General features: G+C 46.0%; 1 protein-coding gene across 4 annotated transcripts in view; it reads right to left on the bottom strand.

Moving 5' to 3' along the window:
* Positions 1 to 13,292, bottom strand: part of PHACTR3 (phosphatase and actin regulator 3) — a 205,188-nt gene that overhangs the window by 74,782 nt on the left and 117,114 nt on the right. For all 4 annotated transcript variants that reach the window (XM_083618764.1, XM_083618766.1, XM_083618765.1 and 1 more), the window contains 4 exons: positions 12,916 to 13,122; positions 9,392 to 9,566; positions 7,516 to 7,763; positions 1,883 to 2,036 (listed from right to left, as the gene is read on the bottom strand). In XM_083618764.1, coding sequence (XP_083474890.1) covers positions 1,883 to 2,036; positions 7,516 to 7,763; positions 9,392 to 9,566; positions 12,916 to 13,122 — 784 coding nt within the window. The remainder of the gene's footprint in view (positions 1 to 1,882; positions 2,037 to 7,515; positions 7,764 to 9,391; positions 9,567 to 12,915; positions 13,123 to 13,292) is intronic.

Here is a 13,292-nt window from a genome sequence, read left to right as displayed (position 1 = left end):
TGATGTATGCAGGGAGATGGGCTGGTTTAGAAAAAGACTGAGTGCTCCAAAAGTTACCAAACTGCAAAAGGTAGAAGGCTGCCTCCATACTGCCACAGGAGCCCGATCTCTTCTAACAAGCTTTGCATCTGTCCCTTAAGTTTCTACCTCTTTTGATTTAATAGAGCAGCTTCCCTCCCTCTTCTGCTCCATATGACTTCTTAGGTATGTATAAAGACATGATATTGCACAAAGACATGCTGTTGGCAGGTTTGTTTTCACATTCTTTCCAAATGTTCCCATACGTGGACTTTGCCTTTTTATCAGATAGTACATATGATACAATATGTCCTCCATTCATGCATTTATAAGGTCCATAGCTGTCCCACCTTCCTCTTGATATTTGAAAGCTGTCAAACACAAACCATTGTGGACCAAACCACAGGCGCCTCTGAGAGTGACTCTGATGACCAATGAAGGAGGCTAGCACCATCCCAGGTCTCCCTCACCTCACACCCCATATCAACAACAGTAGAGTCTGGGGAGAAAAGTATCTGAGCACCCAAATATTCCACCTAGGACCTTGTGGTCGGGCTTAGTGGATCCAGGATCAGGATGTGGCCCAATACAGCAGCTAGCCAACAACTCAGACCCAGCTCTAAAGTGGTAGAGAGTGCATTAAGAAACATGAGAGTTTACGCCACTCTACCGTTTTAAAATATTTCAGTTGCAGGATAAAGACACCAAAGCTAACATCAAACACTATAGTAGCATTTAAACTGGGTTCTTGCAGTTACCTACAACCTGCTCCAACTCCTAACTCAAATACCTATAAAATTTGGTTCTGGTGGGTGAGTTCCATAGCTGGATGTTGCCCATTGAATGCCCCATTGTGAAGTAATGTGGGAGTGGGCTTGCAATCTGTTCCTTGCTTCAGCTTTGACTGTGCATGAATCACCAATCTACACTTCTTGGGCCTTGGCACTCTTCACACAACCAAGTTTCAACCTTCCTGTCCCAAAGGCTAGGCCCGACAGCCCAAGCCCCCTCAAGAAATAAGGTTTCGATTTCCAAATCCCAAATTCTTAACATGCTTTAAAGATTTGGAGCTCACAAAGTTCAAACTCAGAATCAGGTAGTTCAACTGCCCTCAACCCCTCTGATTCTGCTTCAATTCTGGAATAAGAAGCAATGAGGGTAGGGAAGCTGGGAGACCATTCCGTTTCATCTGTGAGTTTTGGGGGTCTGGTCCCATCCACAAACCAGCAGCCCTGACATTTGAACTCAAGGGAATTGGTGGCCCCATGACCAGGTTTATGACTGCCAATAACGTTTGGTCTACAACAGGAATCATACAAAAGGCTTGTGTAATACACCAAGGCAAGGTAAACAGTTGGAAGTTCAGGCATTAATGCTCCCGTCTTTTTCACAATGGGAGTAGGGAATAACATGACCACTTGATCCTTTACATGTACAGCTGTGCAAAGGAAGGCTTCCTTATACTGAGTCAGACCAATGGTCTGTCCAGCTTGGTGTTGTCCACGCTGATTGGCAGTCACTCTCAAGGGTTCAATCCATGGGTCTCTCCAAGCCTTACCTGGAAATTGAACCTGAGGATTGAACCTGCAACCTTCTGTGTGCAAGACACCTGCTCGACCACCAAGCTGTTGCCTTTCCTCACAACCTGGAACCCAAATTGTGCAGGATTTGAGTTGAGTGTGTGCATCCTTTGTGTGTGCAGCTGTACACAGGAAAGTCCCATTGTTACAAATGGTCCTGCTCTTTACATGAGGAGTAGGAGGTGGGTGGAGCTTCTAGGTACATCCCTATTTTCCTTACTCCCATACTGGTAAACATGGAAGCACGGAAGCCTGAACAGGACTCTACGCTCTACAGAACTTACTTGGAAAGTTTCATTTCAATTTGCTGCCGGATCTCCTGTCTCTCTTCGTCGGTCCTCCTGGGGAAAATGTTCCTATCTTCCAGCTCCTGTTTGCTTGGCCTGTTCCGCAACTTCACTGCCAGCAACTCTTTCTTGCATTTTCTTGGCAAAGTACCTGGAGCATACATAGAAAAAGAACGAGAACGTGTCAGACAGGCTGTTGCTAAAATAGGCAAAGGGACATCACTTATTGGATCAGGTTTTTCTCATGAATCAGAAGTGCAAGATCGGCAGGGATCATCTGCGAGTGGAACGTGGGGCCTTCCCTTCGAAGGAGGGCAGTGACTGAACAGGAAGGGCCAAGTGGGGAAAAGCAGAGAGGAAACCAGTGCAACCATGTGCGGTGATAACTTTTTACTTTGCCCAATCCATTTCTGCATTTCTTGTGTCTCCTCTTCAGTAAAGCTTTGTATAAGCCGTTTAGCAAATAAAATGAGCTCATGTGAACAGTTACAAATGTCTTATCAATGCTTTGTCACATGCATTGTATTTAATTTTACTCCAACAGTCGGTCCTGGGGAGGAGTCGAAAAATGCAATTATAATATTGCAGTTATGATTTGATGGGTAGAAATAGATAGAAGATTGGGTGCAGCAGAGAGAGAGAGAGAGAAACAACTTGATGGAAAAAGGGATGGGAAGTTGACAAGAATAAGAGAAAAGACAAGATTGTGCTATGGTTATATATTTCAAAAATGTTGAAACTTAATAAGATATAACTGGAGAGGAGTCGCAAAATGTGAAATTGGTTGGGTCAAATTAAGCATTTTCAGTACACCATTGAGATCTCCTCTCTCTTCTTCCTGAGTGGGAAGCGCCTCATGTGATTGACCCACCCATGTGGTTCCATTTTCCAAATGTTAATGCTGCCTGTATCTGAAAAAAATCAATGCAAAGGGACATCTGCACTGTTGCAGCAACACATAAGCCCTGTTCACACATAATGCTAAGCCATAGTTAATGGTTGATGCTGAGGCATCTTGCAGACAACCACTCAAACTTTGGATTGCTACATTACAGCATAATTTCTCTCACTGCCACACTATTGAATTCTGGCTCTGTAACATTCGGGTAGAAATAGTCTGTAACTATAGTTAAGGAGGAAGTCCACGTTCACATATAATTGTAAGCTATGGTTAAAGCTAACCAAGGTTTATAAACCAACAACACACCTTGGTTAACTAGCAGTTAACTTGGTTAACTTGGTTAACTGAAGAAGTGTGCATGCACACGAAAGCTCATACCAAGAACTAACTTAGTTGGTCTTTAAGGTGCTACTGGAAGGAAAAATTTTTGTTTTGTTTTGACTATGGCAGACCAACACGGCTACCTATCTGTAACTAGCATGTTCTAAGCATGGTTTATAAACCATAGTTAAGTCACAGGGCTGGGTTTGGATGATCAGCTTTAACTATGGTTAACTGAACTGTGGCTAATAAAGAGGAAATTGTGGCTATTGTAGCTTATTTCCAAACCTTCAAAACTTTTACATGTATTGAATTGTGTGTCTGTTTAAATAATAATACTAATGGTGCAATAGGTTAGTGTTGTTAACCAGAAGGTTGTTGGTTCGAGCCCATCTAGGGACAGCTATGGGCAGAATTCCTGCACTGCAGGGGCTGGTCCCTTCCAACTCCACAATTCTATGAATACGTTTACTCAAACACTGTATGCAGCCCTCCATTCTTTTTTGAAAAATAAAACAGAGAAGCAGCTGAATGCTTTTGCTTTGTTTTCAAATTGCATCTCTGTTCACCGCCCTGGGCTCCCTGGAGAAGAAGGGAGGAATTTAAATTCCAGAAACAAACATGCTAAGAGATTCCTCCCAAGGAAGATCTGGGCGGCACAGCACATGAAGGCTCCAGCACATAGCTGTCAACCGTCCCTTATTTGGCGGGAAACTCCCTTATCCCAGCGCCATGTCCCGCTGCTGTCCCGGATTGATGATGTCCTTTAAATTTCCCGGGTTTCATGCTTGCCCAGCTCGGGAGGGAAGCAGCGGCTCGGGGTCCTCCGCCGTGAGAGAGAATGCACACACAAGCTGCTGTGTCTCCGTCTCTCCCTTTCCCCCCTCAGGGGCACGTAGTGAGGAGACAGGTGGTGGCAGGCGAGCAGGCAGCCCTTCTCTTGTGAGACTTCCGTCGCGCTGCCAGGGGAACCCGGAGGCAGCGGCGGCGGCGGCTGAGGAGGCGGCCTGAGGGAGGAGGAAGAGGAGAGGATGGGGAGGGACGCAGAAGGGCGGCGCTTCAGCGGCTGCCGTGGCACCGCAACCACCTCATGCCAGGCTTGCGCGCGAGAATCTCCCTCCCTCCCTCTCTCTCTCTCGGGCGGGGAAGGGCCGATGGAACTCCTCGTGCCAAGACGACGGTAGCCGTGACGTGATCCCTTATTTTCGAGGCTGCTGGTCCCTTATTTTCAAATCTGTAAGTTGACAGCTTTGCTCCAGCATCATTGCCCCACCTGTTGAAATGTCAGTTAAAGATTTTTTTCCAACCAATGTCCAATGAATGCTGCACCACCCAGTGTCCAGAATGAAAAGTGCATCTTGCACAGAGAAGAAACATGCACAGGGAAGGCTGTGATCTGTCTAGGGCCCTGTGGGGATATCGTAATCTTCTTTCTCGCCCCTTTGGTTTAATTAATGAATCCCTAGGCCTCTTAGCTGTGATAATCACCATGAGGCCTGCCAAGTGTTCTATGAGAAGGAAGTCTAGTAGATTATTCACATTTACCGTTTAATTAAAACTCTTCTCATCTACACAACACCCTCTTCCACATACCACAATTTTGCAGGGGTCCACAGAATATCCACAAACAGTAAGCAGATTTGTTCACAGTTCAGAATTGTTCGCTGATTAGCATGCGTCTTCTTAAGATATGTCGGGACCTAGCTAGGGATGCCTATAGAGGCACTCAGATCAAGACCTGGAGCCTGGGTCCTTCTGAAATATCAGAGAGGCATTTGGAGACACGGTGGGTGGAATGGGAGAGAGGGAGGGAGGGAGGGAAAGAGAATCTTCTGGGGTTAAGTCCTAGAGCTTAACATCTTGTTCCGGAGTGATTACCAGAAGTAACAGTACTGCAATCAGTGGTGAAAAGTCATTTTAGAATATTGCAAGGGGAAAATGGAGTTGTCAGTCAGGAAGTGACAGCTGACAGTTGAAGAGGGTTATAATAGAGACTGGGGGATGGAAGATGAAGGGTCAGGGCTTAGATAATGATAGGTGTTTACATTAAAGGAAAAGTGATAGCAGCTGGAATGGTTACAGTAAAAGCTCCAGAAATGGTTAGTGGTGCTGGCAGCCATCTTTCTCAAAAGACAATGGAGTGCGCCTCCTGGGGTAAAGTCAAACTGCTGGAGAATCACAGTGCCTGCTGTGTTTGCAGAGATATAACTGCTGCCTCCTGTGTTGCTTTTGTTGTGTTAGCAGAACCGAAGTGACCTCTCCAGGATGCAAGCCTGGGCAGAGTGTATAGAGGTCCTGGGCTGCCCAGATAACAAGACCCGACCCTCCTCTCAGCCTCACTGATGTAGTCCAAAGGAAAGCAGAGCAATATGTACGGCACCAGCTTGGCTGCTGGAGTTGCCAGAAGGAGGCATACAAGATCCATTCAGCCATCTTAGGGACGCCCCTCTGGATTTGTGTTGGGCTTACTCCTTAGCCTTTTCTATTCCCAAAGACGTCTCACAAGGCAGTGGGTATGAATTTTTCCTCGGGATTTACTTCTGAGGCCTTTCTCATGAATGAGTATCATCACAAGGCAGCAAGGGGTTAAGATCAGAGTTTCCCTTCTCCTAGATGGACTACCTTCCCAGGTGGACGAGCCTCATCACCCACCCACCCCACTTCCCTCAACAGCATATGCAGAAACTGCCTTCTTGACCACTGGACCCACTGTTGGGTCTCCTCAATTCACCAGAGCCTGTCTTGGCAAGCAGGGGAAGTCCCTAACCTACCAAGGGTTAAACCTTCACCTGGTTTAGCCGGCCAGTCCAGATTAGTGTAAAATCTGCAACAGTCAAGAGTGTCAACTTGTTGGGGGGGGGAGGTGTTTTTAATACTCCAGTGGTGCTTGGTTGGGGAGGGAAGGAGGGGAAAGGATGGAGATATGGCTCTTCTTCTCTGGAGGGCTTTGTGAATTGGGTAGTTTGGGGAGGGTGAACAATTTTACTCAGGCTCCTAGGCTCAAGAAGAAGGGCTGTGGCTCACTAGCAGAGCATCTGGGTTGCGCACAGAGGGGCCCTAGCTTCAATCTCTTGCCATCTCCAGGTAAGGAGGGCTGCCAATCTGCAGAAACCTGTTTAGGACTGCACTGTAAATGCATTTTAAACCTGCCATTTTAACTGATGGTGGGCCCGAATTCTGCTCTCATTTGTTCTCTGCAACCTCCCAAATGCATTTCAATCTTGGACCTGATAAAATCTGTCAGGTTTGTATTCTGCGCATCCCTGTATCTGCACAAAAACGCACAACTTCCTCTGGTTCTGGAGCTGGAGAGAGAAAGCCAAATGGGGACCACATGCACTGTTGTTGTTTTTTAAATTAGAGAGCAAAGAACAACATCACCTCAGCTACCTCACCACTTGAAACTTAAATAAACCAACCCCACCTGAAAAACCTTAGGGGAGATTGCCCCTCCCCCATCAATTTTGGGTGTTCAATTTCTGCCCCCTGCCTCCCTGCAAATAGTCAAAGAAAGGTGAGCTAAAAGTTCAGCCCAGGTTTAGTTTCAATTCTAAAGCTCATTTTGCTGATAAAAAGTTTGGTGGTGTTTTGCATTTTGATGTTTTTTGTGTGTGTTTTTCTGTAAAATAAATGTGTTGTTGTTGTGGTGGTGGTTTTAAAAAATAACCCCCATAAGCTAGTTAAAGCATCATCTTAACCTCCCACATTTGTTCTTTAACAAAGGACCTTGGCAGAAGTCACGATGAATGTGAGGCTGCATTACTCAGCGGTGCAAGTTACAAGAAGAGTCGGAGCAGTGGCAGCAAAACACAGGTGGAGAGAGAGAGAGAGTTGTCAGGGGGAGATGGTCAATGAAATGCCCTTCTTGGATCTGCTACTGGGCAAAAGCGGCAGTAGCTAAGTGAGGTGCTGCTGAACATTCTGCTGCAGGAATGATCAGCCTGGGCACTGGAATCACCAAGGAAGAGCATCAATAGGAGAGCAGCTGCACTGCACAAAGAATGGCACGGGTTCAATCTGGCATCTCCAGGTAGGGCCGGGAATGTCCTCTGCCTGAAGCCACAGAGAGCTGCAGACTGATTTAGTAGACGTCAGCTTCCAAGGAACCTAAGGAGCAAACTGGGAAATATTGTCCCAGAAGGGTGAAGGTGAGCCAGGCATCAAACTCTGAAATGAAGGGTGAGATGCAGAAGAACAGCATGGAGTTGCAAAGACTCTAATAGAATGGGACAGAAGCTAACGGATGGAGATGGGTAGGCAAAGAGAAGGAATGGCAGATTTGAAAAGGAGGCCAATATTTCCCTCACGACCTTGAGCAACAATGTAGCGCACATGTAAAAAAGGAACAAAACCAGTGGACCTGTCCTTGAGAATTTCTCGTAAAGGCTCACAAAGTGACTTTGCTTACCAGAAATGATGGAGTCATTCAAAACCTCTTCATCCTGATAGAAAACAGAGTCGTCCTTGATTTCAGAGTTCATGATCAGGTTCTCTTTGTTCTCATCCGACTCCTTGACGGAATTCCGCTTGTTCTCCGGGTCGCTGTTGTAGCTCACCGAACTTTCCTTCTCTTTGCTGTGATCAACGCTGCACGTTCTGGATGGGCGGATGTCCATTCGCTTCTTGGGAGAACCTTTGTTTTCTCTTCCCTGAAAGCTGGGGGTGGAAATGCAGATAACACGGATTTGTTTTGGGGTTGTTGTCCCCCCCCCCCCCGACTTAGCACCACAGGAAGGGAATCAATGTCTCAAGCTTGTTGCCTCAAGCGCTTTGCTCTGCAGAGGGTTGTGAAGGAGCTGCGGTGGGATTACCATGTCTATGACAGGGAAGCCAAGAACTCAATATCTGTCACAAGGGGAAGGCACAAGAGGGCAGTGACTGACACCTTGTTTTGAAATATGTTAATGTGGGGTGCCGGGTTGACCTTTCCAAAGAAGGCAGTGTGTGTGTTTTTAGTGGAAGACTAGAGTTCAAAAGAAACATCTCCACTTGGGCAATTGGGTGCTTTACGAAAGATTTAAAAAGTATGCAAGGGAAGCACATCATTATTAACCCTGAATAAGTTGTGGCCTTTTTGGACATTTACCAGGAATGGGTTCCATTCCTGCCCATCCCTTCCACCATACATCTAAAATACTCTTTGGCATGGACAAAATACATCAATCTTTTCAAGCATAATAGACCAATTTGCACCCAGTCCTCCTCTAGTTTATGTGGGGCAGTAGTGCACCATTCAGGTCTCTGCATATACAGAGAATCCCACATTGCACATGGCATCAAATGCATGGTGATGTGTACCTTCTCTTCCCCCCTAAGAATTGGACTGCCATTTGGTAAGCATTTAGATCAGCCTTTGTTATGGGCCTGAGGCTATTAGAACCCAGTAACACAAATAAGTTCTCTGCAGATGGGAAAGGTCCATAGTGAGGTCCAGGGTGGATTCACCATAAGGATGGAAGAGCACTTTGGTTCACTTTTTAACATGAACCTACCCAGTTTGTACTTCCTGAACTTCAGGGCTGCCTCTGAACAGACTGTTCAGAGACTTCAGGTTGTGCAGAAGTCAGCAGCCAGGTTGATCACCAGGGCAAGATGGTTTGAGCATATTACACTGATCCTGGCCTGACTGCACCGGCTGCCAATTAATTTCCAGGCTCAATGCAAAGTTTTGACCTATAAAGCCTTAAGCAGCTCAGGCCTGCAGAACCTCAAGGGCTACATCTCTCTATATGAACGTACCTGGAGCTTGAGATCATCTTCTGAGGCCCTTCTTTGTGTGCCCCCTCCATGAGAGGTCCGGAGGGTAGCAACACAAGAAGAGGCCTTTTCTGCAGTGGCTCCCCATTTGTGGAATGCTCTCCCAGGAGAGGCTCACCTGCTGCCTTCATTATACACCTTTAGGCGTCCGGCAAAAATGTTCTTCTTTAACCAGGCCTTTGGATGATTGACATCCAATACCCTTTTAAAATCTTCTTGTTTTTATTATCTATTTTATGTTTTTATCTTGTGGTTTTATCTTGTGAACCGCCCTGAGACCTGGGGATGCAGGGCAGTATACAAATAATTAACAATAATACACGTATCAAAATGCAGCTAGCCTTCAAAATCCGCACTTTCCCCACAGCCAATGAAGCTACTTGGAGTAGACTCACTGGAATAAATGAAGCGAAGGTGGCCATGTCCATGAATGTCAATGGGTCAACTCTGAGCAGGACTAGCCCTTGGAAAGTTGAGCAATGGAAATGGATGCCCCTGCCGTGTCCTGTAACCTTCCAGCATCTTACCTATCCTGCCGGTGTTTGGTGGCCAAAGCTCTGTGAAGTTCCTCGATGACTCGGCTGGGAGGTAAAGGCAGGTGGACGGCACCAAGGTGAGGGGAGCCATTTGGCGTTGTGTGCTGCCCTCTGAGGTGGGGCTCGGAGATTTTCTGGCCTGAGGGCTGGAAGGGAGCAGCTTGTCCTGAGAGTTGGGAGGAACCAACAATTACATAATTCTTCAAGACAGTGGATGGAGGGGATTTCAAGGCTGGCTCATCTACTTCACTTCCTGCTGCGGGAAATAAAACCACAAAAGGGCATTAATGGCTGCATGCCATGGAGGAGGCCCCCACTGGAGCCACACTGAGCAGCCTTCCTCAATGTGGTTGTGCTCCAAATGCCGTTCAACTGCAGTTCCCATCATCCTTGGCCATGCATGCTGGGATTGCATGGAGCTTGCCATCTGAGAATATCTAGAGGGCGCCCTTTATGAGGAAGGCTGACCTATGGTTAGATGGGTACCAGAGCAGAGCAGGATCAGCTGTGCAAACTTCTGGTGGACTGCAGATTAAGCCTTTTAGCAGTACTCTTTCAGGGCTGTTGGGGCTCATCAACCTGGGAAGGAAAGCTCTGATCCTAAACCTCCACTTGTTATCATCTTCATCATACCTTTTATTGGCATCACATACAAACAACCAAAACAAATCAATACAGAATTACCACTTCCCCAGTGGCACAAAACATTTGCTAAAAGAAAGGAGGCAGAGCAGTCTATCGTCACATCTCTAGGTCTCCAGGGAGATCAGACGTCTGCAGTGTATTTCGACGACAAAAAAAACCAAATAGAGATATTTAGCCACTAACTTGGTGAGCTCCTGATCATTCCCCAGTAATAGAAAATATATGACCTCCAACACTGGCTTCCATTTAGGGATACAGAGTTGATCTAGAAATTGCTGATGGAAATCAGCATATAGTTTACAATTGAGAACCATACGTGTAAGGGTTTCCACCAGGAGGTCTTCACATGGGCAAGTTCTTTCTCCTTCCACCCTGCCTGAGGGGGGACATGTTTTCTCTGCTGCTACTGTTAGTTCTTGGCATTCAATATCTTGTGGAATATCACCAGGACAAGAAAAGGCTAAGGAGCAAACCCTACACAAATCAGGAATTGTTGGATTGCACCTTGTACACCTCCTTCTGGAAACTCCTGCAGCCAAGCAGGTGCCATACATTTTGCTCTGCTCTCCTTAGGACCACATCAACAAGGCCGAGAGTTGGGGGTCTTGTTGTCTGGGAAGCCCAGGACCTCCACACACACTGCCCAGGCTTGTGCCTGGGGAGGTCACTTTGGTGCTGCTAACACAGTGGTTTGACTTGACCCCTGGAGGCACACTCCATTGTCTCTTGAGATGCCAACAACAACAAGGTACTCTTTCTGTGGTTTATCTTTATGTGCTGAAGCCATTACAAGTCAGCCAGCTGTGCTTCAGGGAAGCTTAACTGCCATAACTGGTCCTTGAAGAACACTTTTCTAACTGCCAAGGTCTCAACTTGGGATGGGGTGGGGTGGGAAACCAGCCTTTGAAGCTGCATGGATTATGCACTGAGATTTCACCCACGGACCTTGGTTGGTGATTTCCCAATACAGCGCATTTCCGTTAAAAACAAAAACAAACCCACACACAGTTGACAAAAGAACCACTGAAATAATTGCTGCAATAGACTTGACTTCAGCCACTGCTGATGACTTTACGCCACCCAGTGGCACACGCATGGATTTAAATTCAGAGGCTCCCAAACTAGAAGGCATGCTGTGGATGGGAAAGAAATAAGAACCGTCCCCTAATGTGGATTCTACTTTTCAAGTATCTTAAAATGACTAAAGGTGGAGCTTGAGTGAACTGTGCGCCCTTTTTACGGTGCTGGCATGTGGCAATTGGGACCCTCAGAAAAGATATCCCATCCTTCAAGGTGCTTTGTTTTCCCTGGGTCCCTTCCTTGTAGCTTAAGGCAGGAGTGGCTAAACCAGGTGCTGTTGGACTCCACCTTACATGTATGGCCAATAGTCAGGAATGATGGGAGCTGTAGTACAACCATGTGGAGAGCCACAGGTTAGCCACACTTGCCTTCAAGGACGTGGCATCTCCTATGGCTTGTAGGGCCGGGCGATATCTGGTCTTCAACATCGCAATATATCACAATGTCTGAAATTAGAATGGAGCTATGTAGAGACATTGGCTGGCTTCGCGGTTTTCCCCACATTGTGATTTTTGCATAACACACAGACACACACACACCATGATTCATGATATATTCCCTGGTCAAAAATTATGAAACCGGTATCATGATATGGACTTGGATGGTTTTGGACAATATATCGCCCAGCCCTAATGGCTTCATTCACCTCCTTTTGCTTTATGCTTCCTGTTCTTCAAATTCGAATGAGAATGAACAACTTCAGCTGAGCATCTATCAACCTTAGTGACACCAGTAAAAATCAGCATTAACAGAGTTGCAGGGTACCATCTCCACCATTATTTATGTGCAAGAAATATGATCATAGAACTGATGAGCTCTGATTCAGATACATCCCCCCCAAAGATTGTTTATTTAACTTCTGCAAAAGTTGGGGTTCCCACAAGAGTGCTAATCTCCCCCTCTTGTTCCTCATTAGCTCTATTTTGGGTATCCAGTTGTCATAAAACCTAGCACCCGAGTTCACTAATATTTGTTAAACTTAAAAAAAAAAATCTGGATTTTGTCAATAATTTTAATGTATTTTAAAAATATTTGATGTGAACAGGGACTTTACAATTAAGTTCAGACTGAAATTCACTTTTGCATTGTGAATATCCCATGTGAATTCAAACCTGGCGATGCAAAAGATTTCCTCCTGTATCTCTTGATTGTTTTGATCTTGGAAGGCATCGGACATGAAATGTCAACCATTGCCAAGAGTCAGTTACTACAAATTATTGCTTCTTACCTATTAAATGTTGGAAAACAAACACTGAATCCCATGACATGTGAACTTTCACCACTCCTACAAATTATAAGAAGGAGCTGGGTGGAATCCTATCATTTTTATACAGGCTGAGTCTCCATCTCATGAATCAGAAGAGCAGTTTTCTCCTCTATCACCACCAGACCTTCTGGCCTCCATTCTTTTTCACTGAATATCAACGTATCAGATTGCAGGACAATTTGGGAGCAGAACTACTGATCTGGGAAGATATGAAGTTTCTACCAAACATGGCATTTCCACACCTCTGCAGTGCTACTACAATTACTCTTGTGTTCTGATGTCATAATGCATACCCCTCATAATGTTGGAGTTCTGCCTTTTAAGGGAAGGGTTGCATCTCAATTTTAGAGCACATGCATTGCATTTTCAGGTTCTTCACCCCCTGTAGTGCTAAAAAATATTCTCCAGGGAACCCTGGAGAGCTGCTGCTAGCCGGTGTTGACATTATACAGCTAGAATGGTCTGGCAATTTCCTATTTTATTTCTATTTTAGCCCTAAAGACAAGTCCTGAATGAGGCTCACCTGGTACAATCTTCGAGACTTTGGAGACAGTCTTAGGTGGAGGAACTGGAAGTGATGGAGGAGGGCTGGGGAGCTGAGCTGAGTTCCTTTCCATCTGCTTCTGGGGCGATTCCGTGGATTCCGAAAGAAGTAAGGCTTGTGGATTCTCTTCAGAGGCTGGCAGGCTGGCATTTTCACGTTCATCTGAGGAAGCTGGCGTCTTCTTGGCTGAGGAGACAGGATCAGAGGTGGCAGGATTTGTGGGACATCAAATTAAGACTGATGGCAGTGCACAGGGAGGGACAGGCGAGAGGGAGGACAAGGGATACAGGAGCTGCATTGCACATGTAAACAATGGACATGGTCAGTCATGGCTAGGAAGTCAAGAGGACTGCTGA

This window comes from Podarcis filfolensis, assembly GCF_964270895.1.
Source record: "Podarcis filfolensis genome assembly, chromosome: 6".
In the NCBI taxonomy this organism is placed as follows: Eukaryota; Metazoa; Chordata; class Lepidosauria; order Squamata; family Lacertidae; genus Podarcis; species Podarcis filfolensis.
Note: the sequence above shows the minus strand (reverse complement) of the source record. Positions and strands in the feature narration are given on the sequence as shown.